At 42.8% G+C, this 17,987-nt stretch overlaps 1 protein-coding gene across 2 annotated transcripts in view; it reads right to left on the reverse strand.

Annotated features, from left to right (window-relative positions):
- grid1b (glutamate receptor, ionotropic, delta 1b) overlaps positions 1–17,987 on the reverse strand; it is an 860,177-nt gene that overhangs the window by 146,290 nt on the left and 695,900 nt on the right. For both annotated transcript variants that reach the window (XM_033611152.2, XM_033611151.2), the window contains exon 5: positions 4,253–4,306. In XM_033611152.2, the coding sequence (XP_033467043.1) occupies positions 4,253–4,306 (54 nt within the window). The remainder of the gene's footprint in view (positions 1–4,252; positions 4,307–17,987) is intronic.

Genomic DNA, 17,987 nt, shown 5'->3' on the forward strand with positions numbered 1-17,987 from the left:
TGTTAACACCGTTGTCAGCTCAGTTAATTGGCTGGGAAGATGCCTGGATATTGATACTGGAAGCAGAGCGAGGAATTAAGCAGGGAAGATAATTTAAAACAAAACAAACCTCACAATCGTTTGGCACGAGGAGTCGGCAGAAGTCAGGACTGTGTGCTCTGGAGATGTCAGTATTTTAGGATTTAACACAATCCCAGCTGTGGTGGAGGCTGTTGTCATTTTCTCTTTTCACCCCCACTCATTTCAATTTTACTTCCAGCATGGAAAGTCGCCCACACTGGCGGAAACCCAACCGAGGGGGAAAAAGAAAAAGGGCAGCCGCTGGAGAAGCGACACCAAAGGCCCCCAGCTTGTGTTTTTATCCCAGATAAGAACAAACACACAGGAAGGTGCTCTTGAACTCACATGGCTTGTTATGCTTTTTATTCAAAGTCACTGTGCAGCCTTTGTCCTCTGCTCCGGTTCAAAATCAGCTGTAATTAATGCAGCCATCAGTGATGTTTTTAAAACCAGGATTTGAGCTGATGTGGTCAGAAAAGCTACAACCTTGAGTTCACCTGTGATCTCGTTGTGGCTTCAGAGAGTCTCATTCATGTTGTGTTTGACATTTAGGTCGGGTTCACACGGTCAGGTCTGTGTAGCTTGTTTGATTTGAAGAACGAGGACATTTGAACTCTGCGGGCACCAAATAAAAGCCTGACAATGTCTCAGTCCTCTTAGTGAGCTTTATTAGGGACCAAACACCCTGTGGTTAACAAGTGGTCAGGTCTAGGCTTAAAAACCACTTGGTTAAGGTCAGGAAAAGATCATGATTTAGCCTAAAACACCTACCCTGGAAATCCAGAGTTCTCGCGAGAGCACAATTTGAATTTGCTCAGCGAGTCACTCTGGCAATCAGTAATGATGCTCATTACCCATGCCGTTGTAGCCGAGCTGCACCAATCACATCGGTGTATCTGATATAGGCGGGCCAGAGGCAAGCTAAACAGATGACGACAGCGCTGCGACGACGAAGTCCGGAATCAGTCAGTAAACATTGCAAGATGGCTACGGATGAACACCAGTTGTTTGAAACAGCTTTGGCCGCTACAATGAACGAGTTAGACTTGACTTTTTCTCTAAAAGAGGAACAAAAGACGACGCTCGAGTCTTTCCTTTGCAAGGAGGACGTTTTGCTGTTTTGCCGACCGGATACGGCAAGAGTCTAATCTACCAGTTAGCTCCGCTGGTAGTGCTCTTGATACGTCACTCCGTGTATTGTTTTGATTGGTTGTAGTTTTATCCAATTGCGTGCAGTGATATTTTCAAATGCATGCTTGGTACCACCCCTCGAGTTGGGCCATTTCATTACTCATAGCCAGACCCTAAATCTTTCTAGATTTGGGTCTGGATTTCCAGGCTATAAAACACCTGGTTTTGGTTGCACAGTCTCCAGTGGGAAATAAAGCCATGGCTTATTAAAAACAACTTCTTTCTGTGGCACTATTCCTGCTTGAAATGCAGCGATATCTCAGCTAAAACAACCAGTTTTTCATGGCAGTATCTTGGCTTCAAACACAGTGATGTCTTAATAAAAAAACAACCACTTTTTGTGGCACAATACCAGCAAGAAATGCAGCGAAAAATTATTTCTATACTGGCTGGAAACACAGGGATGTCTCGGCAATAAACAATATTTTTTTCATGGCACTATCCCTGCTGGAAACACAGTGAATTCAATGTAAAAAACAACCCCTTTTTCATGGCTTGAAACGCAGCGATGTCTCAGTAAAAAACAAATATTTCTTTATGGCACTATACTGGCTGGAAATGCAGGGATGTCTCGGCAATAAACAATAGTTTTTTAGTGTTACTATCCCTGCTGGAAACTCAGTGAATTCAATATAAAAAACAACCCCTTTATCATGGCACTATCATGGCTGAAAATGCAGTGATGTTTTGGTAAAATACAACTGCTTTTCATGTCACTATCTCGGCAGGCTACACAGCGTTCTCTTGGTGAAAACATATTTCTTAATGGCATCTTGCTAGCAGGAAATGCAGGGATGTCTCAGGAACAAACAACAGCTTTTTCACGGCACTATTGTGGCTGGAAATGCAGTGATGTCTCCGTAAAAAACAGCAGCTTTTTTTTCTAGCACAATTTCAGCTGGAAACGCAGCGATGTCTTGTTAGAAAATAACTGCTTTTTCATAGCACTATTGTGGCTGAAAATGCAGTGATGTTTCGGGAAAATACAACTGCTTTTCATGTCACTATTGCAGCAGGAAACGCGGGGATGTCTCAGTAACAAACAGCTTTTTCATGGTACTGTCCATGCTTGGTGAAAAACAACCACTTTTTCATGGCACTATCTTGGCTTGAAACACATCGACGCTTCGGTAAAAAACAACCCTTTTTTGTGGCATTATTTCAGCTGGAAAAGCAGTGATGTGCCCCTAAAAAAAACAACTGTTTTTTAGTGGCACTATTCTGGCAGGAAATGCAGCGATGTCTCAGTAAAATAAACAAAAAAACACTGCATTATTTCGGCTGGAAACACAGCAATGTGTCCTTTAAAAACACCCACGTTTGGGGGCAAAAAAGATGCTGGAAAAACAGTGACGACTCGCTAACAAACAACCAGTGTTGCTGTTTGTTGATCTTGAGCAGTGGTCTGGGCTTGGGTACGCATCTTGTAGATGTCACACCATCCTCTCCACCTCCAGATGACAAAGTTAACTCATATACTGTGTCACCTTAGAAACGTCGATAAAAGTGTATGTTTGTCAAAACATACAGTGCCAGCATTTTCCTCCCAGTGACTGGGCTGTTACTGGTAGAGTCAGTACCACCATAAAACCACCCAAAAACAAACAGGGTTATGGGTAGAAAGAAACAAGCAGCAGATGGTTGGAAAACTGAAGAGAACAAACTGAACATTTGATTCCCTCTGCTGCCAAAATCTCTGATCTGGCAGGATGACAAGTTGCCAAAAAACATATCAACTAAGTCTCTTTACAAGTTGTGTGTCTTTGGTGAACAAGGCCGGCCTGTCATGGGAGAGTTTAATGGGTTGGCTGGGAGTAACTGGTAGATGGGTGAAATATATCCACCAAAGTAAGGCGTGCGTATGCTGGTTATTTAAACACAGGAAAACCTGCTAATGATAGTTGATGAACTGATTTCCCATCACCAGCAGACCAGAGCTGTTCACACGGCTCTGCAGACGAGTATGCGTTTCTGTTTTTTCCTTTCTGGTGGTTACTTCTTTTTATATATTTTGATTTTGTGGAACGCACTGGGTGAAGAAATCAAACAAAGCAAAGATATCAGACAGTTTAAAAAGAGGTACAAAGACAGCATCTGCACAAGGTACAGAAATGATTAGAGGGAATGTAAAACACTCGGGGTGAGACTGTTGTCGGTATTCTCAATTCGTATTTTCATATTTGTTGTATACGCGGGTTATAATGGTTCTCAGGTATTGAGAATTGCAATGGATGATGGATTAGTATAGTTTGGGATTGGGTTGGGCTTCTTCCTACTCCTTTTCGGACAGAAACTGTTAATTTATGTTTCTTATTGTAAGTCTGTTCATGGTTTATGTTTGTAGGTTTTTTTATTCCGCAATATATTCTATTTTATTTTATTTTTTTAAACATGGTGTGAAATAAATCAAATGAAATATATCTGTCACTTGTTTGGTCTCTCTTTCAAACTCGTTGCAGACTGAATTTGAAGCGATGTTCGAGTGTTGCTTGGACGGAAACGGACAGTATTCTGTGGCAGCCTGTTACTGCAGAGCACCTGCAGAGGGGCAAAAACAAGTGTGTTCACCCAGGTTTCGTGTGTCCATCGCTGCCCATTGAAGCAGCAAAGCTGATCGGAGCTGGAGCCGATAAATACCCGTGACTACTGCCGAATCATTAGACCTGGCAGTGAATGCCGATTGTAACCTCTCACATTAAATACAAAAGCAAGATGTTAGTGTTTCTTTTGTCCAGTGGGAAAGGGGCTTTAGAGAGAAACTGTTCAAATACACTCAGCGGCCACTTTATTAGGTACACCTCGCTAGTACTGGGTTGGACACCCTTTTTAATTGAATAAATAACGTCCAGCTTAAATGACGGGTGGAGTTGACAGGACTGTGGAGGTATGTCAGATACTTACACGACAAAGTATGATTATTGAAATCAGCCAGTGTAAATATCACCATTAAACGAAAACTATGTTTAACAGAGTTCAGTGTCACATGTTTTGAGCGTCTTACCTCATTGACGAACACCCAGTGACTGTCTTTGGAGGCCAGGTTTGTTTCCACCGCCTGCAGACACACAGAGAGAGACAGAGACACAAAGTGTTAATGACAGTAACTGCAGTTAATTCATTCACACCCTGATCTGCAGAACATGATGTAGCATCCGGCGAGATCTTCCTGCGCGGCTCGGATCACGGCGGAGCAGCTGCTTTGTCTGCCTTTGTTCTCGCTTGTGTCCTTTTGGTGTGATCGCTGCGCGCTGGTTTGAAAAGTTCACCTCCCCAAAAAACAACTAAGCCTCTGCTGTTTCCATGAAGGGTTGTCCTGCCAAAATGTCAAGCAACAAAAGCTTTTCAGGGAAAGCTGAGCTAACGGTTTGCACTTATCAAAGCGCCCGGGGCTCGTCTGGTCCTCTGCCACCGTGTGATAATCCTAATAACATGCAGCATCCTGCCGATGAGAGCACGCAGCCGAGCTGAGCTTAGCACTGGAGAAGTTCTGCGGGTCACCCTGCACCCAGCTGCAAAGTTTTACTGGAGAGTTTACTGTCCACTGGGAGGGGGTGGACAAAATAATGTGAACACCGCCTGAAAAAGAACCTCAACAGGAAGTTATGTGAAGCTATGATAAATAATTAAAAGGTGAATAATAAGTCCTGCAGCTACATTTGTCTTTTTACTTAAAGGAAGAGCCAATAATTCAACGTTCAATATCAGTCCCATGTCTGTTTTTCTGTGTAACCACTGGTGATCTCCGTTTATGCCTGACAACTCTGACAGCAAGAGGTAAAAACAAATTCCTCGTCCTGTCGTGACGACTATCGAGCCTCTCACTACGTGCAGACAAATTTTACTTTGCATCTGTTGGACTCCACTGACATGACGCTGCGACTTCTTCTCTTGTAAGCCTCCATGTTTAACATATGCGTGTAGAATATGAACATGTGGGAGTTGTTGAGCCCTCTGGCTGCACGTGGTGACGAAACAGCAGCTTTAATTAAAACTATAACTCATCATTATCTGATGCTCTTTAAAAGAAACAAAAACAAAATGAAGAAATTAAAACACTAAGATAACAGATAGGAGGGAACATCTGGTTCAGGCCATGACTGAACACACACACACACACACACACACACACACGTACATATAGCCTACAGCTCGTAGGGTAAAAATGTAATGAAGCTAATGTACAGGCTCCAGTGAAAGTTGAATAGCAACACTGGATGTTAAATGAGAGACAGCCATCCTGTTCTTAAATCCTTCACACTGACGAGGCTACAATATAAACTCATATAAACTGTGATATTGCCTAAAATAAAAGCATTAAATAACTGTACGGTGGCCGTTTAAGGACATCTCAGCCTCAGCTTTGCTTTACCTTGAGCTAAATGCTAATGTTAACAAGAGCATGTTTTTAAACACATGATAACATCTCCTGGCATGCTAAGATGCTAACATGCGAACACTCTGCCATCACTGACACTGTAAATGAGACAACCACTGATTTAACGTTGAAATGTTTTTCATTGTGACTCATTTATTCGTTATCTGAATCTTCAGTTGAGTTCAGTTGACAAAATGTTTGTTGCCACGTTACCTGCTGCTCCAGTTCAAACTGCCAAACAGGAAGTGAGAGCTTCCAATGGGCTTTATAGTGGGGGGGGGGGGCATGGACTGAACCACTGTGGATACAGAGGGTGGTTTCAGTGTTTGAGTTTCTTAAAGAATCTATATTGTTAATGTTTCTGTGTTATGGGATGGTTAGACTAACAGGCCTGCATTCAGAAATTGTTTTGTTGTTTTTCCATAGAATCGTTCTTTTCTTTATTGATTCTAAACTTCCTGGTTTGTCTGTGGGAGGAGCTTCATTTTAAACACATCGGGCAGAGGCTCCTAAAGGGCAGGTTATTGTTGAAGTTGTCTTCGAACTGCCTGAATAACTTGTTCACTTATGAATCTCCTTATCAGAATCAAAAGCCAGTTTGTTCCCAAGCAGGATTTCACATACAAAGAATTTGCTCTGGTGAACTTGCTCTGCCCAGGGGCCACGTTTACACAATGACAGAGTCCAGGGGCCAGTTTTCAGAATTGAAGAAACAGCAGAACTGTGTTAACATGCACACAGATAGTATGTTAAAACACCAGATATCTGAAATAATTGTGTGGAGCTATCAGATGACATCACCAAACTTAGTTTCTTCTCTGAAAAACACAGAAGGATTTTAGTTAAATCCCAGAAAATCAAATAAATGCTGTCCATAGAGCAGCTGTGTGTCTGTGGAAGGGCACACACACACACACACACACACACACACACACACACACACACACAGCCACGAACACATGACTGTGTCACATCTCCACTCGCTGTCTTCAGGGCTCAGCCTGCCAGATGTTTTCTAACAGGTCCCCATTTGGCTTCCAGATCACCAGACACTGACACACTCATGTAACTCCTCACAGCTTAGTTAGCAAACCTCCAGGGAACACAGCCTCTACAACTCAGTGTGTATAAACACCTCCATACAGCTCAAACAAGAAGACGTGAAAAATGGGAGCAAAAATAAAAGTACTGCATCTTAATTTTTGTTCAGTGTGTTCAGCTGCAAGACTGGCTACACGCATATGTTTCATACCTATAGGGATGACATATGTATATATATATGTATTAGGGCTGTCAATTGATTCAAATATTTAATTGTGATTAATTGCATGTTTGTCCATATTTAACTCGCAATTAATCGCAAATTAATCACACATTTAGTAATGTTTCTAAATGTACTTGACAAAGTCAGGCCTGTTAAAGTTTGGTGATATCATCTGATCTGTAAGTGACTTTGTATTTGTAATAAAACATAGAGATGCATGGTACACTGAATCAAGGCTACGTAAAATGGAGGAGGTTGCATTCATATACATTATGTCACCGTGATCAATCACAGAGAGAAAAGTGGCCTCCACATGTTTTTTCTTAGCACTGAAAGTGGAACAAAGCTTATTTCTAAAATAAAATCCAGTCTTCACTTTAAGCTTCCTAACTAGAGCAGCAATATGTACATTAAATAAAAGCTTGAAGATGCTAAAATCATCATGCAACTGTGAGCGAGCTTCTGAGAAGACCATAAGCTTAGCTTAGTGGAACAGTTTGTAATGACTGAAATGCAGTCTGAAGCTTTTGCACCGCCTGCACTATGGAGGGCACATGGGTGTAAATGACAGTGTCATCTGCATATAAGTGTATTTTTGCTGGAATGTCTTTACCCAAATCATTTCTAAAAAATATAAAACTAAATAGGCCCCAAGATGGAACCCTGGGGGACACCTTTAGTTATCTATATTTACTATTATTGCTACAATCCAAAACAAATACTGAGAATTAAACCAACAAACAACAACAGATGGACGTAATGACCTGAATGTAACATTACTCAGTGACACTAACACAATGTCCAACTTTACACTTATAAAGGTTGACTAAACACCCCGGTTTTTTAAGCAGCTCGATATATAATGCAGTGGTAACTCAGTTCACATCGACAGTAAATGCAAATAACTTTGGTTTTGTCAAGAGAATCATCTGGCAGAGCTCTGAAGCAGAACCTGCCATTAAAAGTTCTCTTCCTGTATGCATTTCTGCTCACAGAGGTTTGTTTCTGCTTGCCATCCACAAAATTACTGCTGCATCATTTCCTGATTTCCCAAACTATGGGGTGGGCTCAGGGTCGTAATTACAGAATGTATATGCATTAATTGCCATCAAAAAAAATTAGTGGTGTTAAAAGGAATTTGCATTAACTCGTTATTAACGCATTAAGTTTGACAGCCCTAATATATACCAGAGTTCTGGGAGTTTGAGGGTTCTGCGCAGTTTCTTAGCTGTTCCTTAGACTGCGCTCTTCTGGACAAAGACCCCAGATGTTATACCTGGAATCTGCTGGAGCCACTCTTCCAGTTTGGGGGTCACAGCCCCCAGTGCTCCCATTACCACTGGGACAACTTTGGAATTCACCTTCCACATCTGTTCAAGTTGTTCCTTCAGGTGCTTCTCAAACTTTTCATGCCCTTTCTTCCTGATGTTACTGTCAGCTGCCACACCTACCACCACTGCCCCCTTCTGCTCCCAGTCGACCACCACTATGTCTGGTTGGTTAGCAAGCTGCTGCTTGTCAGTCTGGAACTTGAAGTCCCACAGGAGCCCTGCTGTTCTAAACCACTTTCGGTGGTGTGTCCCATCGGGACTCTGGGACTTCTTGTTGGCACAGATGTTCCTGTAAACTATCCCAGCCACTTGGTTGTGCCTCTCAGTGTACGCTGTCCCATTATAGTGCAGCTATGCTATGTTTATATTTCACATTGCATCTACTACTTGAAGATAACATTATACCTGTCACCGTAACCTTTACTGGGCCCAGACGGACTGTAGGTGTCATCTTGCACGCATGCACGCACACACACACACACACACACACACACACACACACTTGAACATGACTCACCTCTAATAGCTGATGTTATTTTAAATAGCATGCCTAATAAAACACAGCCTGTCTCGCAGCTACATTTCATTCTGTACATTTCATTTTCTGCCACTGTGGGCACAGAGATGGGTAATATCTAACAATTACATGTCATCCCTGGAGGCAAGAAACATGTGTACTGTAGCTTTTAATGATCGGTGTGGGTGAGGAGGACGGCTGCAGCGGGAGACAGGGACGTGATGGAGCAAACACTTGAAAGAAAACAGGAGAATGAAAATGTATCGGGGGCTATTTATGCAAAATATAAGAACCCATCATTCCCTGCAGACCTGCCATACACAAAATGTAATATCCAGAATATTTCTTATAACTGCAATTTTACCGTTCACACAGTGTGAAACCATCTGCAGGAGTGTGTCAACAAAAACAGGAAGCCACTCTTTAAAGCAAAGTGATACAAGTGGTGAGGAATTCCACAGAGCACCTTTTAAAAAACAAGATATTTGGTACACATACAAACAGATATAAAGGCATAGTACAACTGAATTTTGACCTGATGGTGGCGCTACAGACAAGGTCAGAGGCTGCTAAAAATATGTCTGAATGATCCTCTGGGGACCGTGAATATCTAAAAGACATCTCATGTCATGTGTTGGATGGACAGACACTGACATCACCGTCTTCAGGCCGCAGTACACAAAGTGGAATTTGGCGAACATTTCCTGAAAGGTGAAGCAACAGCTGAACAGTGACATGCTAGTCGCAGTCTGGTTGTTCACTCCGTCTCGTCTCCTCTCTTTGTGCCGTCTGACGAGGTCACAGCACGACCGCGACCCCTCATGCTACAGCAGTCAGCTCAGGGGGACGGGCGGGGAGGATGACGATGATGAAGGCTGACTCACATGACTGACAGCTACACAAATGTGTGAGAAGCTCGGTGCGAGTGCAAGCAGAGAGCCAGACGACACAGACTGAGAAGGAATCATGCCGACATCAGGCCTGAGGATCAAGGATGTGACTGTAAACACAGCGTCCTCTCCACTTTAGACAGTTAGCCTTTTTTTCTTGTTCCTCGGATACATGACAGCGCCTGGGTCAGGCCCTATGATCACTTCATCCATCTGAGGAATAAAGACAGAATGGAGAGTAGAGAGTCGCTGCAGGAGACGTCCTCAGTGTTTCACCAGCTGAGGACATTGTTACTTCAGAGATGGTCTTCTGCAGACCTTGGTTGTAACCAGTGGTTATTTGACTTCCTGTTGCCTTTCTATCATCTTGAACCAGTCTGGCCATTCTCCTCTGACCTCTGGCATCAACAAGGCATTTTGGCTCACTGGATATTTTCTCTTTTTGGGACCATCCTCTGTAAACCCTAGAGATGGTTGTGCTGAAAATCCCAGTAAATACTCAGACCAGCCCGTCTGGCACCAACAACCATGCCACGTTCAAAGTCACTTCAATCACCTTTCCTCCCCATTCTGATGCTCCGTTTGAACTTCAGCAGGTTGTCTTCACCATGTCTACATGACTAAATGCATTGAGTTGCTGCCACGTGATTGGCTGATAAGATATTTCTGTCAACGAGCAGTTGAACAGGTGTACCTAATAAAGTGGAACAGTCTGGTAACACCCACGGTATTACCATATCCACAATCTAAGATGATATTTAGTCTCATATCATGATATTGATATGCATGATTTGCCTCAGGGGTATTATGTAAATGATAAATAGGAGGGGACCCAGGATAATGCCCTGGGGAACCCCACCCCAAGAAAGAGGAGCATGTAAGGAGGAGGCATTTCTACGGTAAGTTACACAAAGAAAGAGGGATAGGAGATGAACCAATCCAGAGCCACAACACAAATACCAACAAAATTGCCAGCTGCACTGGCCATGTTGTTGAGGTTTGTTCCTACATCTTTTCGTCTTTCTCTTACTGTAAAAATTAAAGAATGGGGCGTCAGTAGCTCAGTCCGTAGAGACTTGAGTTGGCCGCTGGAAGGTCACAGGCTCAAGTCCCTATCCGGACCACATATGGAGTGTGGACTGGCAGCTGGAGAGGTGCCAGCCTACCTCCTATGCACTGCCAAAGTGACCCCAAGCAAAGCACAGAACCCCCAACTGCCTGGGTCGCCCACCAGCATCCCCACCCTGACATCCCTTCATTAAAGTATATCTTCTTCTTCTTAAAATGTGCAGCACCCCCTTCCTGGTTAGGTAAAGGAAAAGGCTTGGCCGGGGGAAACACTGACAATGAACAGTCTTCGCCACAACACCAGCACACTGGGTACCATAAGCAGTATGTGAGTATTGTTAACTGTCACAAGAGTGAACAACACTTATGATCATTAGTTGCAAACTGATTTGTTTCGTTCACTATTTACCAAAAATACAGGGACTTCAATCAATGCATTCTTATAGCGTGTTCATACACAACACTGTGACTGTGTGCATGACATGGTGTTTCTCTGTGCTCCCTTTAAATCTCAGTTTAACAGCTGCATGTACCAACAGGATGTTGTGACATTGCAGCTACTCTGAAAGCCAATCACGGTCCAATCATGACCAGGCTGTAGTCAGCTGGCAGATCACTGTGATAGCTCACATGAATCTAAATAAGCACCACAGGTGCAGCCTTTGAACGTGTAAACTTAGATTCAGTCAAAACCAGTTAGTGAAAAATATGAATAAATAAAAAACAGGACAGAACAAAATGATTGAGTCAACACAGACTGCAGTCAGGTCGATGCCACCAAGAAAATATCTCTTCAATCTCACTTTTTTTAAAGAGCCACCTGTGCTGACTTTAGAAGTCATACAAAGAAAAAGCTTCAAATATTCAAAACACTTCATTTAAGAGCTTGTTGTTCTCATCTCAGACCTTCAGAGTACATCAACTCTCCTCCTGCCACAACACATAAGTTTTATCACCTTTTCCCACTCATCTTAAAATTTCCCTTTTACTCCTGTATTTATTCATAGGTTTGACACAGACTTCTTATTGTCAAATACAAGCTGTTCCAAGTTTCTCTGAGTGTATACACTGCGCTGTGAGTGCCACTACAGTATAAGGTTGGCAGGTTAATTAAAGAAGTTGCTGAGCAGTTTAAGATTTAAAAAAGGCATCTGACACGCTGTTCCTGACAGATGCTTCATCAACACTGACTGACTGTACCTTAATATCTTTAAACCAAATGTGCTCCTGTATATATCTGCCTACATATAAATATTCCCAACAACGACCCTGACTATATACGACACTGCAGCCTTAAAGAAAATGGACACGTCATATTGTTTGAATGTAATATATTGTTTGTTAAATTCTCCAGCAGCACTTCAGCCTTACACGGTGCTGATGAGGTATTGATCGATCTGGTGAGATACATGAAAGCTGTGAGACAGAATCAGCGTTACTCTGCCAAACGCTGAGTGATGAACTGCTTCTCGGTTAAGACGTTGTTATTTATAGAATCTGTTTTTAAATATTGACTTGTGGGTTTTCTGTTCTTTCAGGAACAAGCAAATGTTTTCAGCGATGAAATGTAGGACCGAGAAAACTTTTGGGCGTCATAACATAATACAAAAACCAGTTTGAAGATTAATCCCTTTAAAAGACTCAAACCAACAGTGAATGAGATACTAAGAAGTATCATGTGTATATCTACAGGCTGAAGTCTCTTCTTCCTCCATTGCTGTTAAAAGCACATCAGTGAACCACACTGTGGCACTGGGTGACATCGTCCTTCAAAACACACTGTAGTTTAGAGACTCAGGCCTTGTCTATACGTATCCAGATATTTTTGTAAACTGATATTTTTCCCCTTTGTTTTAACATAAAAATCCATCCACATGACGTTTTAAAAAATATCTCCATCTACACTAGAACACTAAAATGACTCAGTGTTCACATAGACAGTGTTGCTGCTGCAGAGCTGCCTGATACTGTAACTACTGTATGTCCACAACTGAAAGTCGGTACTCCTCATATTTATGGAGCCGTGCAGCCACTGCATCATCAACAACTGTTCACAGCGAGGAATAAGTAAAGTTATACTATTACTTTTGAAAAGCGTGACGAGTAATGAGTGATGAGCCAAACACTAGTCAGGATTAACAAAATTGTCAGTTGCACGTCTGTGACGGGGCACAAACTCAGTTACATGAAAGTCAGACATGCTACAGGTGCACTCACTTTCTGCTTTGCCACATAAAAACACAAATGCAAATATTTCACAATAAAAAGCATTTTGTCAACAAATGATGGGATTCTGTCCGTAGAAACGCTGTCAGGGGACTTTTATTTTGAAACGGAAACAGGATCTATTGAGTCAAAAATAAAGTCTAATAGTTTTCTCATGTCAGTGAGAGACATAAACTTTGAAGCTGTAGTGAAAGATGGTACAATGTCAATATGATCATCAAAAGACCATTTTCGCTGTTTATTTATTAAGAATGCTCTTTCTTTGCGGAATTCTCCTCCACTGAATCATACTTTTATCATCTGAATGGACATACACGTTCATCTGCATCTGTAGAACAGCCAATAGGATCACTCTCTCTCTCTGAAATTACCTATGATTGGCCAAAGTCTCCCATCACAGGAGACCTCTCCAAGACCACTTGACTTTTAATAAGCGCAAAGTTTATTATGGGATTATTGCCCATTGACACCAAAATAAAACTGCATACCCCAGCTTTGAATGCTCATTTGAAATTTCTGAAATGGTCTAAATCTTATGAAGCCATGTTCGACACACGAAGGGGCAATGGTGTGTTCTCTGTAGGCAAAACTAGGAAACATTTTGTGCGGTACCCACGATCACCACGTTTAGTAACACACCAATAAACTGTTGCACATGGCTGACAGAGTGAAGTGAAATAACTAACTGTTTAAAGATGCAAAGCTGAAGAACTGTTGAACTCACTGTGTGAGTTTTTTCAGTGTTCCAGTTTGATTTTCTGCAGCCAGCAGCAGAGCTCGGGGGATGTGAGTGGTCCAGTACAGGGGGATTAGGGAGTTAGTTGGTTTATAACATGCTCTACTGCCTTCCCTCCTCTCCCTCCCTCTCTGTGGGCTTAATAGTCCTGACAACAAGCATTAACAGGCGGTGGGAGCGGCAGCAAGCGTGGACGTCACACCAGGGACAGGCTGCTTTTAACACCGTGTTAATGGAACAAACTGGGATCAAAACCGCCAGGATGGTGCTTGCTGAGGAACGCGCACCAGTGGCTCCAGAAATGGACCATAAAGTCGAGTTTGTTACTCTGATATGAAGATTTCCCCTCTCTGTGTGATTCTTTATTTCTCTCTGTAGTTTTCTTTCTTTTTCTAAAGCTGGAGACCAGAAAACCAAGACCTGACTTTGAGTCTGAGATCTTTCTATCTGGAGAACATTCTTCAAAACTGTGTTGGTAAAAGTGAGATTCTCAAGACTAGAATCTAAAATCCTGAAAGCAGAGAATGCCTTCGTAGGACGGAGTGGAAAAAAGAGAATTTCTCTTATCCAAGAAGTGTTAAAGAGCAAACAACATCTGTAGCTTGAGGTGGACTGAAGAACAAAGACAGTACTCACTTTAAAATAAATACCAGATAACATCTTTACACTGAGACGAAGAACAGAGAACATCTGACATGAACTGAAGAAGACTGAAGAGAACTTTTTCCCCTTCAGATTAAATGTACTCGTACTCGTCGTACCCGTCGTCCTCTGCTTATCCAGGTCTGGGTCGCAAGGGCAGCAGCCTCAGCAAAGAAGCCCAGACAGTCCTCTCCCCAGCCACTTCCGTCAGCTCTTCCGAGGGAACCCCGAGGCGTTCCCAGGCCAGCCGGGCGATGTAATACCTCCAGTGTGTCCTGGGGCGGCCCGAGGTCTCCTCTCGGTTGGACATGCCCAAAACACCTCCCAAGGGAGGTGTCCGGAAGGCATCCTTAGCAGATGCCCGAACCACCTCAACTGGAGGAGCAGCGGCTCTACTCTGAGTCCCTCCCGGATGTCTGAGCTCCTCACTCTATCTCTAAGGCTGAGCCCAGCCACCCTGCGGAGGAAACTCATTTCGGCTGCTTGTACTCACAATCTCATTCTTTTGGTCACTCCCCAGAGCTCGTGACCATAGGTGAGGGCTGGAACGTAGATCGACCAGTAAATTGAGAGCTTCGCTTTCTGGCTAAGCTCCCTTTTCACCACACCGGATCGGTTCAGCGCCAACCCTCACCTATGGTCATGAGCTCTGGGGAGTGACCGAAAGAATGAGATCACATATACAAGCAGCTGAAATGAGTTTCCTCTAATAGGTGGCCTGGTTCAGCCTTAGAGATAGGGTGAGGAGATCAGACATCTGGAGGGAGCTCGGAGAAGGGCTGCTGTTCCTTCACGTCGAAAAGGGGTCAGTTGAAGTGGTTCAACATGTGATCAGGATCCTCCTGGGCGCCTCCTGTTAGAGGTGTTTCAGGCATGTCCCACTGGTAGGAGGCCCCGGGGAAGACCCAGAACACACTGGAGGGATTACATATCTCGTCTGGCCAGGTAACGCCCTGGGGTCCTCCAGGAGGAGCTGGAAAGTGTCACTGGGGGCAGGTCAGTTGAGGTGCTTTGCTTGGCCTGCTGCTCCGACAATCCGTCACTGGATAGGCGGAAGAAAATGGATGGATGGATGGATGGATGGAGTAACAATCTACTGTTCACAGCGAGGAATAAGTAAAGTTATACTATTACTTTCGAAAAGAGTGATGAGTAATGAGTGATGAGGCAAACACTAGTCAGGATTAACAAAATTGTCAGCGTCAGTTGCATATCTATGCTGGGGCACAAACTCAGTTACATGAAAATCAGACATGCTACAGGCACACTCACTTCCTGCTTTGCCACATAAAAACACAACTTCCTGAGACGGCAGTAAAAGCGAGAAGGTGCTGAAAGGTCCACAAATCCTAGAATATCGTCTGGACTACCAGCCACGCTCATTTTTGATTCCCTCTGGAAACAGAGAGAAAAAAGTACCTTTTGAAAAGTACTGAAAAAAAAGAAATGAAGGACACGCTTCAATGGCTTCTTGATTCTCTGTGATGTTACTTTGATGAGTTACAGAGACTTGAATAAGAAAAACAACACATGGAAATGAACTATATCATGGTGAGCTGGTAAAGTGACAACAGTAGAACATAACCGTCCAATCACAGCTGAGTATGTAAAATATTTGCTCAATGCTAAACATGCCCACAAGCTTCACCGTCATGAGAGGCTTCAAAGGAAGCAGAGACTAAGTATGGAGCTGCTCCTTCATGTTTCAGGAGCTGTTTCAACATCTGATGAGGACGCCTCCTGGATTTCTCTCTTTGGTTATATTCTGGACATGTCCAACTGAAAGGAGACCCCGGGGCAGACCCAGGACAACCTGAATTTTCCCTGATTATTTTGGGATCCCCCAGGAAGAGAAGCAGGGAAGAAATGCACCTGTTTAGATAAGATTGGTAGTTTCTGACAGGGAAGAGATAATCTTTACTGAAAGAGAGTTAAGAGCCAAAGTCAAGAATTAATTTTCATTCACAACATCTTCAAAGTTAGTCAAGTCTAAGATGATGAAAGGTGTGCTGACTTTACAAAGACAAACGGGAAAAGATTTTGCAGTTAAAGATGAATACATTCACAGCTGGTGAAAACATATTTTATTTGAGGTCAAGGATCATCTTCACATCTAAAGAAGTGAAGACAACAAGGTTTGCAAAAAGGAGCTATGCATCTTAAGTTCCAGAAAATCAACCTTCTTTCAGTGGAAACTAAGAACAGCAGCTCAGTCACCACAAGAAAATGTTAAACGTTTCTGCAAACCACAAATAATTTACATTTGTACATTTCTTATTTATCATATCAACGGTTCTAAAGTGTCATAGTATGTGACACATTAAGTTTCAATGTATCTGCTACATAAGAACATAAATGTAACATTTCCATAGCCGAAATGTACAAAGCCAGAATTTTTTCTTGCCTTTAGAACAGAGAACATCATTAGTCTGCGATGATTTTCTGATCCACATCACAGTACTGATAAAGACAGAACCTCGGCGTGTTTGTGACATTGAGGATTCATTCACACCTTTACTTTGTTTTGGATGACACTCTCAGCTTGTTATCTGGCTCTCTTTCTGTACCACTGAATCACACACACACACACACACACACACACACACACACAGGTTTAACTCCAGAATCTACTCTCCTGCAAACACACATATGCAACAATAAAGCGCAGAGACACATCGAAGCTTTTTCACTTGAACACATTCGGATGCACTCACACCCACAATCCCGAGCTGCAGGGTGTCACAGCACTCCAGGGAGAGCTGCTTTTAACAGCAACACGATGACCTCCATCCAGGCCGTCGAGACTCCAAGAATGACTTGAGGTCAAGTTGATCCTGTCAGGACGAGTCAAGATGCTTCCAGTGTTCGTCGTCTCCTGCTCCCTTTGTCAGAGACTGGAAAAAAAAAAAAAAAAAAAAAAGAGCGTCCTCATCCTCTCTGAGTGTTAAAGCCCATGAGAGCTGTGCTAAAAGCAGCTCTTCACAAGGCAAGAGTTCATGTAGGACAAGAAGAAAGCTGAGAACAAGGAGGCTTCATGTTTTAAGATGGTGTTCAAAAAGTCAAGATGGTGCGTTGAACTCCTTCAGCTGGTTCATGGAAAACCCAGAGTGGTGGTGTCGAGTTTCACTGAAATATGTTGATGTTTTTGAGATCTTTACTGCTGAGTCTTCAGCTGCAAACCGACACGATGGGCGGCAATAAAAAACTAATGCCTTTACCATGAAGCTACTGATATTAGTAGGGCTGCGTTTGTTAGCCGGCCAGAATGTGTAACACACACATATACCGTTAGATTAAATGTCTCTGTAACACTGTGTACCGTTAGCTTAAATGTTTCCGTAACACTGTGTACCGTTAGCTTAAATGTCTCCGTACCACTGTGTACCATTAGATTAAATGTCTCCGTAACATTGTGTACCGTTATATTAACTGTCTCCGTAACAATGTGTACCGTTAGCTTAAATGTCTCCGTATCGTGTACTGTTACATTAATTGTCTCCGTAACACTGTGTACCGTTAGCTTAAATGTCTCCGTATCGTGTACTGTTATATTAATTGTCTTCGTAACACTGTGTACCGTTAGCTTAAATGTCTCCGTAACATTGTGTACCGTTATATTAATTGTCTCCGTAACAATGTGTACCGTTAGCTTAAATGTCTCCGTATCGTGTACTGTTACATTAATTG

Source organism: Epinephelus lanceolatus, chromosome 21, assembly GCF_041903045.1.
Source record: "Epinephelus lanceolatus isolate andai-2023 chromosome 21, ASM4190304v1, whole genome shotgun sequence".
Classification (NCBI taxonomy): domain Eukaryota; kingdom Metazoa; phylum Chordata; class Actinopteri; order Perciformes; family Serranidae; genus Epinephelus; species Epinephelus lanceolatus.